The 16,399-nt window shown below is 40.5% G+C and overlaps 1 protein-coding gene across 1 annotated transcript; it reads right to left on the bottom strand.

Moving 5' to 3' along the window:
* Window positions 1–7,322: 7,322 nt before the first annotated feature.
* LOC128468151 (vomeronasal type-2 receptor 26-like) lies at window positions 7,323–15,589 on the bottom strand. The gene is made up of 5 exons (XM_053449841.1): window positions 15,308–15,589; window positions 14,867–15,166; window positions 10,867–10,971; window positions 9,643–9,766; window positions 7,323–8,573 (listed from the first exon to the last, which is right to left on the bottom strand). Exons 1-5 carry the CDS (start codon window positions 15,587–15,589, stop codon window positions 7,657–7,659), a joined length of 1,728 nt encoding a protein of 575 aa, XP_053305816.1. The 3' UTR covers window positions 7,323–7,656.
* Between the last annotated feature and the right edge of the window lie 810 nt (window positions 15,590–16,399).

The raw sequence follows: 16,399 nt of genomic DNA, 5'->3' as shown, positions 1-16,399 counted from the left end.
CCTACTCAGGAGAGCAACCTCGTATTTTGCTCACTAGCACCAAAACAGCAAAAATCACTCTATTTGCATTTAAGACTAATCACATCCATCAAGACTATCCAGACTAGCAATGCTTAGGAAACATCATCTGTACAAACAATACAGCAACCACAGACATGCGTTTTAGTTTTTTGCTGGTCTTACTAGTACAGTGTGGCCAATATCCCTCTCTGTTCCGTGAGCCAGGGACCCATATCTGGCCATATCCTTAATAACTTAAGGTGACAAAAACAACATGAGAGCTTTATCTCAGATCATGACCAGACAGCATTGAAATAACCTACCATGTAAGAAGGTTCCTACCCATGAGAAACATGACCATTTTTTATTTACTTGCAGCATTACACAGAACACTTCTCCATTAGCAAATCAGACCAGTTCAGCTCAGATCGCCGTTCTTTGCTCATTTGCACCATTACAGAGATGATGCTCCCATTAGCACATCAGACTGGACTATGCCATCAGGTCCCCTATGGACGTACCGGGAAGTCTAAAAAAACGCCTATTAAGGAACCCCTATGGACGTACCGGTACGTCCAGCCCTTCGTGCAGCATCAGGGACACATCCCTGCCGCTGCACGGGAGATCAGGCTGTCGTTTGACAGCCTGGACTCCCCACTGACAGGAGAAGTGGGCATCGCCGGCTTTCTGCTGTCCGATCTCCTGTAACAGCTCCCGGCATGAAAGCCGGAAAGCTGTTACATTTCAAACTGCCTGATCGCGCGATCGTGCATTCCCTTCTGGGTTGCGTCACTGCTGACGTAACCCGGAAGTTCATCGGAGGACAGGATATCCCCTGCAGGAGAAATCCTGTCCTCTGATGAGGCACAGACGCTGCGATCTCTATGCACGTCTGTGAGGACCTGCATAGAGATCACAGTGTGATCAGTGCAGGGGGGTCGCAGGGAGGGGAGTGAGAAACCATGTCTCTCACCCCCCTCCCGTCCTGAAACAGAGAAGGAGGAAAAAAAAAGTTAATTCATTTAAAATATAATAATAAAAAAATCATTAAAATAATATAAATAATAATAAAAAAAATAATAATGTGAGCTGTGATGTCATTGTGACATCACTGGCATGTTCAGGAGATCCCTAAGAGGACCTCTAACCATTTTTGTGTAAAAAAAATTATATAAAAAATACAAAACAAAAAGAAAAAAATATAAAAAAAGATAATAAAAGAAAAATTAAAAAACCTTACATCCCATTGCCCTAGCATAACATCTAGCCAGTATAACCCTCCTGCCCCCGTTCACAACCCCCAAACCCGTTAAGCCATAGTCATAAAAAGTATACAAAAAACACCTTATAGTATGCTCCCTGGTGCTGGGAAAGTATGGAAAATCTATATAAATTAGGTATTTCTGAAATCAGGACACCTGAATTGATAAATTTGGAGGGGATTTTCCATCACTTTACCTAATTTTGTGAGGATTCAGAGGGAAAATTTAAAAAAAAATTGTTTTTTTTTTCTAATTTTCTCTAGTTTTTACTAAATTTCTTATTCACAATTTTCCGCTAATCATCCAACTATGGTATCAAAAGAAAGCTCTCTCTCTCTTTGAAAAAACAATATATAGTTAACATGATTACACTATTCACAGGAAAACAGAACAATCGCTGAACCGACATAGCACAAAATTGGCAAAATTGCTCCAGGGTTTGAGGTACCAAAAACACCTGGGACTGAAGGGGTTAAGCATTGTCTGCCCAAGTAATACAACAAGCACATACTAACAATAAAATGTCTCATATACATCCTCTGTATAAAAAGAGTTAGAATCCCTCTAGGTACAGTAAGCCAGGGACATATCTCTGGGCATACCCTTATAAGTTAAGGTGAGCAAAAACTGTTAGACAAAGGGGGAAATATTTTATTTGAATAAATGCAAATCAGCACACTGCCACATATGGCTAATATATGTTCGGACAGAATGCTGTCCTCGATTGGTTATACATTGAGTAGCATTGTTCCATATGCTTGAAATCCAAAGTTATTGTGCTACTTAATGTATCTAACCAACAGAGGGCAGCATTCTGTCCGAACATATATTGGGCATGTATGCTAGTGTGCTCGTTTGCATTTATTCAAATAAAATATATTCCTATGATCCTTTTGTCTAATATCCCTGATACCCCTCTCTGTTCAGTGAGCCAGGGACCCATATCTGGACATATCCTTAATAACTTAAGGCGACAAAAACAACAGAGCTTTATCTCAGATCATGACCAGACAGCATTGAAATAGCCTACCTTGTAAGAAGGTTCCTACCCATGAGGAACATGACCATTTTTGTTTACTTGCAGCATTACAGAGAACACTTCTCCATTAGCAAATCAGACCAGCTCAGCTCTAAAATGCATAGCAAGCCTCTATTAGAAAAATAATGCAACAAACATAGACAGTCACTGGAGACTCTCTTAAACATCATCAATGAGTTAAAGGGGCTGTGAGCCTGGGACCTACATCTGCACATACCCTGAATAACCTACTGCGAGTAAAACTAAAGATCAGCCTCACTTCAGAGTGAGATATCTAATCAGGAGAGGCATGACAAGTTTTTGGCTCACAAGCACAAATACAGAGGAGACCTATCATTAGCATATCAGACTAGTGCCACCCATCAGGGCAGTCCACACGCTCAGAAATACAGTTAAAACAGTGTATGATTACAATTCCAGACATGACACATATGATTTAGCACAGTAGTGGAAACAACCTGGGGATATGGGGTAGTGCAGTGGCTGGCGTGGATGAGGGACGCTAGACCTCAGTCTGTCCATATGTGAGGAGTCGCTCAGTCGGCTGTGGATAAGCCTGAGCCAGTCTCGGACTGTGGCTTGTTCCTTCCTCAACACAAGGCGGTTCCTGGCAAAAAATGTGACACTAAGCATGTGTTTCTGCAAAAAAGTCTGTGAACTAGAAAGTAGTAGGACAGGTACTTTCTCTCAAAAGAGTCCTTGAGTTCCAAATCCAGGGTTCTGAACAAAGTTTGTGCAAACTGGTACTACCAGAACAAGTGAATGGTAGTTTTTGCCTCCATTTTGCACTGTGGGCAGTGTCTATATCTGCACAGCCCCTGGCATGCATAAATGCCCCATTGACAATATTCTCCTTTATAAGCTTTATTTGTTATTTGTTTATTTAGACATTTATTTATCTTTTGTGCGAATATTAAACATGCCCTCAAAAATGTATCAGCTATTCAGTAAACTTCATTAATGTGTCCCCCTGAGCATCTTTACTCAGCAGCAGGTGAAGACAGCGTGATCGTTAGGTAATTACTGTATGGTTTCTTTTAACCTGTTTTTATTTTCTATAGCCAGGTAAAAAGAATTGTTGGAATGGGACATACGGTCAGGGGTGGGATATTATTCATTTTTTATACCATGATTCCTATGTTCTAGATCTGAGAACTCATAGAAATAGAAGTAACAGAGTTCTGAAAGAAATACAGAGTGAGCTTGGACTTTGACTTGGTTTCTCATGTCTTTTCGACCACTCACTCAGATCCTCCACAATCTGTGCAAATAGGAGCTGTCCAAAAAGACAGTCCTGCAAAGGATGAGCAACTAGTAACTCTATTGTCGTACTTGTGTCGTCCTTAAAGTTCCAGGTCCATCTCATTTAGTTATCGAGGAATCTGAGCTAAAGGCTATAGGCGACTGGCTGGACGATCACCTGCCTAAAATAAAATATGTATCAGTCCGTTCACTTGCAAGAGCTGGAATGTTCTTTGTACGGGCCTGCAGCTGCCTGTGACTTGCATATCCTCACCTGAAACTCACAAAATGCTCAACCCCCATCACCTGCAGCCATTACATGTAAAATGGGAAACCTACTATCCAGGGCGGTCACATCTCTTACCCCCACTCTGCATGCAGTGCTACAGGGGATAATTATATAAGCATGAAAGGTATAGTGCCTAATTATACCTACTCAACCTCATCTTGACTTTTGGGAGAATTCGTTTAACCCCACCCCCTGGAAGATGATGGTTTAAAAACTCCTAAAAACCCTATGGAGGAGCATGAACCCATATCATGCCTCTCGCTCTCTCTCCTTGTCTGCCCTGTGGAACAGAGGCGCTAAAAAAAGCAAAACAATTCCAAAAAATTAAGGAAGGGAGCAGGCTTACGTCCATTCAAAATCACTGTTAACCCTCTTCAACCCTTGGCAAAGAAGAATCATCACTAACTTTTCAGGGCCAATCCTGTAATGATTTGCAAGGCCATCGATCCTCATTTTTAGCCCAAGGAAAGATTCTGCACAGAAATTAAAACAAACGGGACAGAAAGAATTCTAGGATTTCCACAGTAGCCAAACAGAACATTTTTTAATAACTAGTTCAGTATAATTAAGGAATTATAACAATGAAAACATTTGCGTTGTATCAATATCCCCGAGAAGCTCTGTGTTCTCAATTACTGAAGTTGATGTGGGGTAAATAACCTAAAGTGTATGTGCTTTAGATTACACTGATCTTATCACTTATGTTAAGGATTAAAAAACATTAACTTCTGTCACTTTTTTCTACCTCAGTTTTGCCAGTTTTTGTGAGATCTGAAAATATATTTTTGCCGACACTCCCATTAAATATAACTCAGCCATACTGCATGCTTCCTGTAGATGTGTATCTTTTGTTATACCTTCCAGTCAGTTCTATTTTTTCCTCTTTGCCATTTTTCGCATATAGCAGTGATTGCTGCTGTGTCACTGACTCACCTGCAGTTCTTATGGAGTGACCAGCAGATGGCGAACTGCAAAGCACATGGATGAGGTGAAAAAGGGGCCATTGGAGTTTGGGGAGAGGGGTTCAGAGTTGGATGCCAGAGGTGTGAAGGACCTTTGCTGAGAGAGAAGGAGAGTGAGAGAGGCCTAGGAACAGAGGCCTGCTTGAAATCCACGGTCAGAGGAGAGCTGCAGCATCCTGACTAATCTTCCAGCAGACAGAGATACAGAGCTGTTTGCAGCAGAGTTGGCAGTGAAGAGGTAAAAGCTGAACTGTCCTGATAGCAGACTGTGGAGTGGTAAGCCTAAAACCTCTCCCCCTGTCCCCACAACAGGGCACTCTGAACTTAGTCACACAAATAAAAGATATACTGACATACTGAAAGTGTTCCATATAATCCAGCCCATACTGTGGAGTCAGATACTTATGGGCCCAAACCGTGTCATGTGCACCAAGTAAAGGTACCCAGTGGCCGCTAGGGCGAAGATTAGGGTGGGCCGCGGTGATTGTTGTGGGTGGGTGAACCTCATATAGCATATTCTGTATATTTCATTCTATTATATTTCCTGTGTTCTGTTATATTAATGCAGAGTGTTTTGCTGTGCAATATAAAGTTAATTTTAAGTTAGCCTGTGTCAGTTTTATTAATCACCCTGGATGCTCCGTTGGGTGGAGGTGCTGCCGCAGTTATGTACCCCAACTCCCAGGTAGCGGAGCCTCAGGATTGGCCTGCAGAGCGCAAAGAGGTAACTGGGGTAAAAACCTGTTACACGCACATAAAAGATCCAGTATATAATTATATATGGCTACTCGGGAGATGCCAACAAACATAAAATAATAACTTATTACGTCTATAGCTTTATGAAAACAGCTGTAAGAAATCATTGTTATACTTTTATTCTGTCACACACTTTAGACTTGAATGCAACTTGAGTACTACGAACATATGCTTTTAAACATGTGATATAGCTGTAAGAGGGTTCTTCTGTGTAATGCAAGCGTATCCTATGACTGCTCCAATAAGATTTCTTAAATTCGTATATCGCCTAAATATAGTAAAGACTTTGTGCTCTAATTGTATGAAAAATTCTCAATTCTAGTCTTGTCATACCTCTTAAATTTATATATTGTATGAAGCGCTGCGCTAAATTGTTGGCGTTATAAAAATAAAAGATAATAATACTACTGCTTCTCCTCTTTGACCTTCCTTAACCCTCAGTTGTTTTTATTTCTATAATGAAAGCAGTTTCTAGAAGGTGCCAGGGACCCTCCAAATGTCATTTTGAGTTAAAAGAAAGACCTACACATTTTGTCCAAAACGAACAGCTGTCAGGTACAGTGAGGTACCAGTAGTGCGTAAGGAGGAGCCCAATACGCAGGGGTGACTAGAAAATCCGTGACGAATGGGACGGTCAGAGAGGCAAAGTCAGGTTACAGACAGCGGTCCAAAAAGCTAAGGTCAATAGTCAATCTGACGTCAGTTGGCAGTCCTGGCCGCGTCCCACAAGTTCTCAGGTACGGAAATTAGACACAGTGAGAAATAGTAGCCCAAGGTTGACCAATTCTCACACAGAAGAATCTCATTTCTCAGTTTTCTCTCTGTAAATGCTCCGACGCAGCTCAGCAGTGTCACATAAAGCAGTCACATTCGTGTGTTTTGACATCCAACGCCAAAGAATGTAATTTGTTTATGATTCTCTTCTAGGGAACCCGATCCGAGAGGGTAATAGATAAATGCAATAACCTCCCATCAGTAATGGTAGGGGCTAATACAGTTAGCAAAGTTAAGCATCCATGCAAGAGGTATTGAGCTGTTCGGAATCTAAGACAAGGTCAAGGACTGATCAAGACCAAAGTCTTACATCAGGAAAAACAGGCCAAATAAATGAGCCAAATAGTTCTTCTCTGCTGTGAAATTCCATGTTTCTATGAACAGAGTCAAGAGTGACAGAGTTAAGTCGTATAGTAAGTAATTGAGCCTATCCTAGTGCTTTATCAGTGAAGTTATCAGACGAATCTGTTGGCTGACTCAGCAGTTAATGTTAATTGAGTTCTAGGTCATAAATGTGAGTAGGCAGCCAGGTCATCCCTAGTTAGATTGAGCTCTGGTTATACTGGCAAATAAGTTCACATTAGTAAAGATGAGTTTTTTGGCAAACTATGTTTGGAAGGGTCACAAAACAGACTGTTGTAACAATACCTTTAGTGACATAGTATTTATTCCATAATAAAAAAGGATGTCATAATAAAGTGTAGTATCAGATGAGATTCACTGCCCAACCAAGCTTTGTTTTTTTACTTCCCAAATAAACACAAATAGTATAAACATGATCTGGAATATATTTTATTTTATTAGATATGAGTGTCCTTTAAAATATTTTCAACTATCAGTATGCAAATGATCAAGTGCAGAAGGAAATACAAAATAATTTAGGGATTCGTGTTTGATTCATCGTCTTTTTCAGGGATGGATATGAAGTCTGGAGGGTCCATTATCTCAATTCCAATCATGGAATATTTTAATTGTCCCTAATCCAGACATTGACTAATTTATCCTAATAAACATTATATCTACAAAATGTCTATAGAGGTTTATTTTAATCCTGTTGTGTGTGTTTTGCTTTGTGTGCTGCTGAGTTTCTCTGTTTTGCAAACAAGTGGACTCCTCACCTTTGCTGTAACTAATAAAAGATAGAAGGGTTAACATAGTTGCTTTTTATAAGTAGGATCAGACTTAAAGATATGCTTCTTAAAAGTCCAGGACATTGGGGTATTGTGTGCAAAAAGGTCTTTTGATGTCTAGAAAACAAATTCAGATTTCTGAAATTGACCATTGACAGTTATAAGATAATACAACTTACAATGCAGAATATGTTTCTTATAACTATTTGGTTAAACCTTTAATTCTGCTTCCAAGTAAATATGTTTTTGTATTCAATTCCTGTCTCAAAAGAATTACATAGCATTTTGGAATAAATATACATCCTACAAGTCCTGCACTTGAAGCCACTATGGCAAAAATCTCTACGGCCACCATGTTCTTCCCTTTGGTGCTCAGATAGGCCGGGATCATCGCAATCCAAACGCTGCAGAACACCAGCATGCTGAAGGTGATGTATTTGGCCTCATTAAAACTGTCCGGTAATGACCTGGCTAAAAAAGCTATAATAAAACTAAGAGCTGCCAGAAGCCCCATATAACCCAGGACACAGTAGAAGGCAATAACTGAGCCCTCATTACACTGAATGATGATCTTTCCCTGATAAGAGCGCATGTCCAGCTCCTGAAATGGGGGTGAAATGGCCAACCAGGAAATATTAATGATAACTTGAATGGATGAGCAGAGCAGTACTATAGAATTGGAGACTTTCACACTGACCCAGTTTGCCCAGGAGCTGCCGGGTTTCGTGGCTCTGAAAACAATATAGATCATGATTGTTTTGCTTAAAATACAAGACACGGCTAATGAGAAGAGGACACCAAAAGCTGTTTGGCGCAGCATGCAGGTTACATCCTCAGGACGACCGAGGAACAAAAACACACAGAGAAAGCTCAGCATGATGGAGACCAAGAGGAGGAAGCTGAGGTTCTTGTTATTAGCTTTCACAATTGGGGTATCTCTGAAGACAATGAAGATCAGTAATATTACAACAGTTACAAGACAAAACAGAATTGATACAAAAGATAAAACAGCAGCAACTGCATCCAAATATGATAGAAACTCCACCGATTTTGGAATACACCGATCCCTTTTCTCATTAGACCATTTATCACTTGGGCAAACAATGCAGTTCTCACTGTCTGAAAAATAACGTAAAGTAACATTATGCCTCAATATGTAAATTAAACATAGAATATACTATAGTATATAGTTCCCTCCCACTGAGTGTATCCATATTAACTAATGTTAAATTACTTCTTTTTGTTTACATTTCTTAGATTTGAACTGAAAATAACAAACAAAAATAGCCCCAAATCTAATCGCCCCAATTTTTCTTCGCCTTGTTTTAGTTTCAGGAATCATATGCCTATCCCATGCGTGTTTCAAGTCACTTGCTGCACTAACCTCTACCACTTTTGCCAAGAATCTGGTCCACTCATCTCACATGGAAGTAAATATAACGGAGGAGCTCAAAGACCAAACAAGGAACAAAAACAAAACCCCACTATAAGTAGATTTCTTGAGTAAATGTACAGTTCCTAAACCCATTGAAAACAATGCATTTTGAGCCCGTACATGTATGGGCTTTGTCATTAAGGGGTTAAACCGTTACTACTTTTTATGTTTTTAATGGGGGTTATTTAGTACACTGAGGCGCATTTGTGAAAGTGAACCAGCTGTGTGCTGAAGCATGGAGGTTGGAGCTTGTGTAAAAAGGTTTTTCACATAATATCTGTAAGGTGCTTGGTATCACAGCTGGTTGTCGGCTGCCAGGTAGTTTTTCGGCTCCCCCCGGGTGGGGGAGGTTATGCCCAGCTCTAGTCAACCCATGCCTGTCTTGTTTGTCTATTATTGTGATCACTTATAGCTACACCTGGCCCTTCGTGTGGCTCTCAATACCCCCCAACTCTGCCCATGGGCTTAGGAACCCCCAGTAACTCATGCAGGGGGGGGCCGATAATGAAGAAATCCCCCCCAGGGGGGTAGTTAGTGTGAGAGGGCTTAGATAGTGTGAGAAGGGGGAGATGGGGTAGATAGTGTGAGAGATGGGGAGAAAGTGGGGATCTGATGGGGGAAAATGCTGTCCCCCCAGATTTTAGGGGCTCCTACGCCCATGACTCCACCCTCTACCTTACCAGGAGCAGGCTTTCATTCCTACACACATACTATGAGTAAATTATGTGTATGATTCTATATAATCTATTATACCAGATCTGTTGGATATCTCTCCCTCTGAGCACCGGACACAGTCGTAGCAGCAGATTTGTGTTCCAGGTCTCAGGACTTTTCGATATCCAGGCAAACAGTTCTCTGAACACTGAGACCTTGGAATCTACAAACAGAAAAAAATAATTCTTGTTTGAGCCACTCTTATAAATTAGTAAAGAATAAAGAAGCACAATCACAGAATAATAGATCTACAAAAATATTCTAAATAAAGATGTAATTCCTTTGTTTTGAAAAATACATTAGGAGTAGAACATGATTGGATGATTAGATAATTAGAAAATCATTCAACAAGATCAGAATTCATTCATTTTCTAGAATCTAGAAAAAGTAATATCCTAAAAGCGCCTAATATTCCCTATTCTAATACATTTATGCAATAACCGTGCAAACAGCAGCATTTGAAAGTGTTCTCCAAGGAGAGTATAATAAGTGCACATGCAGTGGAAATTGTCCATGTGGTGGCTCCACATAAAGTGCAATCATAAACCTGAAGGTGCCGCGAAGATGCGGACGAAGAAGAAAATGCATGAGTGAGAGAGTGAGTGAATGTGGTCCCAGAAATGTTGCTTTTTGCATTGTTTTGGGGGAGGGTCTGGCCTCATTTTCTCATTAAAGCCTCATTAAAGCTTGCTGCTGTGTTTTTTTAGGACTGTATATACTGACAGCTTGGATCCATGCAGGCTTTTCCAAGAGGCTAGAGCTTTGCAGGATCCAGTCTATGATTCCTATGTGGTCTGCATCAGGCATAGGTGCTGGGCATTAAAACCTGGAGCCTGGCGATCAGAGACTGTTGTGGAAAGAAGAATTTCCTCTATGCCCCCAGGGCAAGGAGATCCACTAAAAAAGACCTGAGGTATCCCTGAGGTAAGTGAGGAAATACTTGCCTGGACATTTGTGTGTTGTCTGGGGGAGGTTTTCCAGAGCCTGGCTTAGCGAGGTCTGGCTGGGAGGTCTGGTTTGTGGCTGTTTAGGATGGTCATTCTTAAGTGTGACGTTTATGGCTCTCATGCTACAGGGTTTTTCACAAGTTAGAACCATTACACCGTCACAGTGGGTTTGTTTTACCATCTTTAGGATGTATGGTGCTGGGGAGTTTATATTATTTCTGTTAAATTATGTTTAATATACTCTATGCCTGTAAAGTTTATAGAAATGTAGCTTAATTTTAATGTAGGAAAACAAAAACAATAATCCCCCCCTTACCTGGTTGTCTTTGTTCCTCCATATTGCTAAATGCGAGTCAATGATTAGCTGCTGACCATCTGGAGCCCACTCAGTGAAGTTACCCACAATGTTTTTCAATGCAGACTTATTTGATAAAAACACCCAATTTGTAATTATGTAATGATATGCAAATTCTCCATGTTCATCGTATAATGTGCGGTCCAACTGTGATGCAATTTTTATCCTTTTTATATAGCGATGCAACTGTTAAAAATGATTTAGAACAAAACAAGAGGACATTCACAGTCACAATGTAGGAGAGTTTTCTTCTGTCTTTAATCAAGAAAATAAAAATACCTCCCATTTTACAGCAGAACCCACCCAAACACTCAACTAAAATAGACCTACAGCTGACCTCTGTTATTCATCTACTAGAACTTCATATCATTAACTAGAATCAACCTTTCATAAAATCTACGACAGAACCGTCCATCACTGGGGCCACTGGAGAGGTCTGACTGCCAGCCCCCTCTCTATTGACTAAGGGCCCTGACTTTGTAAAGACGACTGTCCACCCCAGCAGTATATCATCTCATCACTTGCTGAGGGGATTATCTCTGGCAGACAGCCAGGATCTGCAACCAGGGAGTGACCACCATTGTTTTACTTTGATATCAGACCCCCCCACCCCATGGAGCACTACTATGTTGTCCCCCCCCTTCCCCCCATTTCCACCACTACAGACATTTAGCCGGGCCATCCCTGGAAGTGATTTTGGCCAGTGATAGTGGAGGTTGGGACCCCTATTGTATTGTTAATTCCTTTACTGCCCCTGTTGTCTCTGGAAGGCAGATTAAGGGGGTGGTTTGTATCTCAATATCTTGTTTTATGTTAATGTGTGTTTTGCTGGATATATCCAGTCCTGTGTGTCTAAAATAAATCAGTCTTTGTTTTGGTTTTACCCTACACTGAGTCTCGGCTAGGGACTGGGGAACCGGGGAAAGAGTGTTGTCCCAAGCTAAGGGAGCACAAGTCAGGGGAGGTAGTCGGTCGGACTAGCCAGATCTGTGACAGCATCAAACTACAGCACATCATTAGAACCAAAACAACCAGGGTCATCGAGGCACAATTTAGGAGAAAGTATTGTAACAACTTTGTATTTTGCATGTGAGCTAAAATTAGTGTTAGAATGGTAATATAACTTAAGAAGTAACAATTAGAAAACAAATGTATAAAATATACGATATACAACATAAAGGCTTGTAATAAGTTGCAGTCATTTGCAAGAAACTCAAACATTAAATGCTGTTTCACTTCTCCTCAGTGCTGCATTTGTCGGCCCACATCCATGATGCAAATCTCCTGTTCCACCACATCCCAAAGGTACTCTATTAGATTGAGATCTGGAGACTGTGGGGGCCATTGGAGTTCAGTGAAACCAGTTTGAGAGGATTATTATTGTCTTTTATTTCCAACAATTTATGCAGCCCTAAATACAATACATATATTTAAGGGGTATGAGAAGACGATCATTGACAGACTAAGACAAACCGATACATTAGGTGGAGAGGGCCCTGCTCGCAAGCTTACAATCTTGAGGGAATGAAGTGAGAACAAACATAAGGCACAGAGAAAGGGTGAGAGATAGTGTGGGGTTGTATCAGTTACATGGAAGTTCTAGCAGCTAAAAGGTTATGCTTCTCTGAAGAACTGGGTTATGAGATGTTTCTTGAATGTTGGGAGGGTGAATGCTGAAGGTTCGGTGAAAGTAGATTCCAGAGATATGGGGCAGCCCTATTTTTTTGATGATAGGTTTCTGACTTAAAGGGATAGACATGGTCAAGATTTAAATGATGCTCAATTAGTACTAAGGGGCCCGAAGCCTGCCAAGAAAATGTCCCCCACACCATTACACCACCAGCAGCCTGAATCGTTGATACAAGACAGGATTGATCCATGCTATCGTGTTGTTTACACCAAAGTCTGACCCTGCCACCTGAATGTCGCACCTGGTGTCGAGACTCATCAGACCAGGCAATGTTCTTCCAGTCTTCCATTGTCCAATTTTGCTGATGTTACACCTACCGTGTCCTGCGTCGTTCTGCCAATTGTGGGTGGCGCCCATGGGATGATGAGAGGACGTGCACGGTGTTAGTACAATACTGTACTGCACATGCCCGGCGCTCGCACACGGATGTATGTGTTCCATTACTGCAGTGCCCGTTCAAAGAGTATTACTGTTGCTCCGGGTTATTGTGTTTCTAGTCCTTGTGCTATATATGTGTCTATTGTGTACCCAACCTTTGCTTGTCTTCTGACCTTGATCCTGTGCGGCCTGCCCCAACCTCGGATATCCTCAACTTTGCTTCTGTGCCTTTTCCCTGTGTTTGGCTTTGTCTTCGCTTCCTTGTGAGTCCACTATACCGTCTCTGCAACATGGGTTCAGCTACCTGTGCTACCCCAGGGCCTTGCGTAACAGCTGAGCCTGTGTGAATTGTAGCCTCAGTTTCCTGTTCTTAGCTGACAGGAGCGGCACCCTTTGGGGTTTTCTGCTGCTGTTGCCTGTCTACTTCAAGGTTCGCCATGTTGTGGGATTCTGCATACCTTGGTTGTAACGAGTGGTTATTTGAGTTACTGTTGCCTTTCTGTCATGTTAAACCAGTCTGCCCATTCTCCTCTGGCCTCTGACACCAACGAGGCATTTTCGTCACACAACTGCCGCTCACTGGATATTTTCTCTTTTTCGGACGGTTCTCTGTAATCCCTAGAGATGGTTGTGTGTGAAAATCCCAGTAGATCAGCAGTTTCCGAAATACTCAGACCAGCCTGTTTGGTACCAACAATCATGCCATGTTCAAAGTCACTTAAATCCCCTTTCTTCCCCATTCTAATGCTCGGTTTGAACTTCAGCAAGTCGGGTGTACCTAATAAAGGGTATATGTATATCTATATCAAATCATTATTTAATTACACTCAACATAAAAAGGTGAATTGTGAGTGAAAATATAGTAACCATGGCAATATAAGCCTTAGATACTATGATGGGAAAACCCTCAGTCTTGACGTGGTTAAGGCGGATGCTTTATGGATTTCATTCCAGCAGAATTGTGTAAATAATCATTTAACATATACTTTAACATGCATTCATTGTCTACACTTAAGCTATTTGGTGGTAGACACGTTATTGAATCAAACCCATCTTCTAGGAAACCAGACTAAAAGGTATCAGTTTAACATTTACTAAGATGCTGCACATTTACATTTGCCTCCTATTAATCTTTCTCAAGGCCATGGTCTAGATATTATTGCTGCAACTTGATTTCAGATCATTGAATCATAAACCATCCTTTTTCCATCTTGGTTTTCACCATTGGATGATTTCATGGATCACTGAACCCGTCTCTATGTGTCATATATTTATTAGTAGGTGTAAAGGCTGACCAGAATTCATATTATTAAATAAAGCCTTACAAATTCTTCCTGTATGTCCGTCAGCGTCTGACACGTGAAGCAGTCTGTATTTCATACATACCTGGTGTTTATAGATGTTTTCAATTATATTTCCTTTTGCGTTCTCGTTATAAACTAAGTGCATGACATGCAAAGCTTTAGCTAAAGCACTCACTGACATAAACACCCGAGGAGAAACGCCATCATTCAGATGATCTTTAACAAATAATGTATGTTTCCCACTGCAGTTACACAGAGATATTTTATAGATCTCTTCATAAAGCCTATTCTTTTCAGAATTTTCTGATAAACATCTATAATACAATGTCCATATATCTTCGAGAAGCTTGTCTGCTGGACGGTTTGAAGGATGGATATTATCAAAGAAACTTCCGGTATCCGGTAGCGCTAGAGGATGCGGTTCTATGGCCAGACTGCTATTCAGGGGTTCTACAAAGTAATCTGTGAGATATTCATTGGAAGCCCAGGCAGGAGGAAGGATTAATGTTATATCTTTATGTTTGAGACAAGGAATTAAAATGTCAATAATTCTGGTGCTGAAAGAACCGCAGAGTATAATAATTCGAACCGATGACATTAAAACAGTTTCTGACATCATTTTCATATTTTCAGATAGTTCTTGTAATAAACTAATTTTTACAGTAAAGGAAATACAAATTCCATAACTTGTCAGATACGCTCTCAGAGCCTGACTCTCTGTCTCTCCGGTGTCATCATCAACCGTGAGAATTCCCACCCAGGTCCATCCGAAATGTTTTAGAATCTTCAATATAATTTTATTATAGACAAGATAATTTTGAACAGAGCGGAAGAAATGCGGATAAACGCGTCTATCACTCAGCGCATAGTCTGTCGCTCCATAACTGATCTACAAAATGGAAGAGAAAAGTGTAAACATTCTGCGGTAAAGGTTTCTAATAACAGCTTGGAGTCAGACATGGTTGTGATCTCACCATGAAACTGAATGCTAATGTCAGACAATACATGGAAGACCATTCAGGTTACTCACCTGTGCGTATCCATACACCCCTAGTAACTGTGCTATGGGAATGGTAGTAGTAGAATGGTGATCGCCAATAAATCCAGCCACGTTGTTAGAATTCGCACAAGAGTAATTAGGGACGGTCATGCCGCGGCCAGACAAAATCTGAAGAATGCTTTTCACAGCTTTAATTTTATCTTGACAGGAGTCATATATATGATAACCCAGGGTAATATTTGGTAAAATGTTTGGGTCGTTGTTCAGTGTTTCAATGGTGAAAAGAAAGACCAGTAAATTGATGTAATACATGAGGCTTGGCCTGTAAAGGTAGATGAATTAGATTAAAGCAGAAGAACATAGTCAGAGGTCTGCCAGATAAAAACACTTATTAAGACTTTGTAGGAATACCATGTTACCATCAACTGGCAAAGGTTCTACATTTAAACGAATGGCAAAACAGGTCATGGGTCAGTAGAGAGTACTAGCACGTGTTCTCTAATTACCCTCACATATTTTTTTAATGTAGGGTATGTCATGCCCTGCACCTTTGTGAGAAAGATTTCTGTCTCAAGCCTTGCCTGAGATGGTTGCAAATGTCTGAATACAGTGGACAGTATGGTCCGGTCCCACCCAATACAACATGTGGCCCCTCTTCGCAGATTGAAAATATCTATTTATATGTTTTTTAAAAAAGATACATCTACAAGATATAGAAAATTCACCTTATACACTTCTTTTGAAGAGAAAAATCGTATGAAATATAGGAATCCTTGGGAGGTACATAGTATAGTCCCTCTATTTCTGTCTGTTCCCTCCTCAAACTCTCAATCTCTTTTTTTTTTGCGCATCCTAATGTATTTTAATTTTCTTGCTAATTCTACATAGTCTCAGTCCTAATGTTTCATGAAATGGAATAAATGCAAATCCTTTGTGAAAGTAAAAAGTAAGAGTTGGTTTAATAAAATAAAAAAGCCAATATTTTGGTTAACCCTTGTCATGCATTTATCATGTTCTCAAAAGGGGATGTCAGCTCCTTAGCGTAAAACACAATGACCTCTGTTTTATAGATACGTATTTTATCCAATATCTTCATAATATTTTTTAAATCTATATGGGTAG

Source organism: Spea bombifrons, chromosome 1 (assembly GCF_027358695.1).
Source record: "Spea bombifrons isolate aSpeBom1 chromosome 1, aSpeBom1.2.pri, whole genome shotgun sequence".
Lineage (NCBI taxonomy): Eukaryota > Metazoa > Chordata > Amphibia > Anura > Pelobatidae > Spea > Spea bombifrons.
The sequence above is the reverse complement of the archived record's forward strand: the minus strand, read 5'-3'. Positions and strand labels throughout refer to the sequence as shown.

Excerpts from the sequence above, each read along its gene's own strand:
- LOC128468151 (XM_053449841.1), bottom strand. The coding sequence starts at position 15,589 with ATGTATTACATCAATTTACTGGTCTTTCTTTTCACCATTGAAACACTG. Across the intron at positions 10,972-14,866 it reads AAACTGTTTTAATGTCATCG|TCTGCATTGAAAAACATTGT; the intron begins GTTCGAATTATT and ends TTATCAAATAAG. Across the intron at positions 9,767-10,866 it reads GGAGGAACAAAGACAACCAG|ATTCCAAGGTCTCAGTGTTC; the intron begins GTAAGGGGGGGA and ends TTCTGTTTGTAG.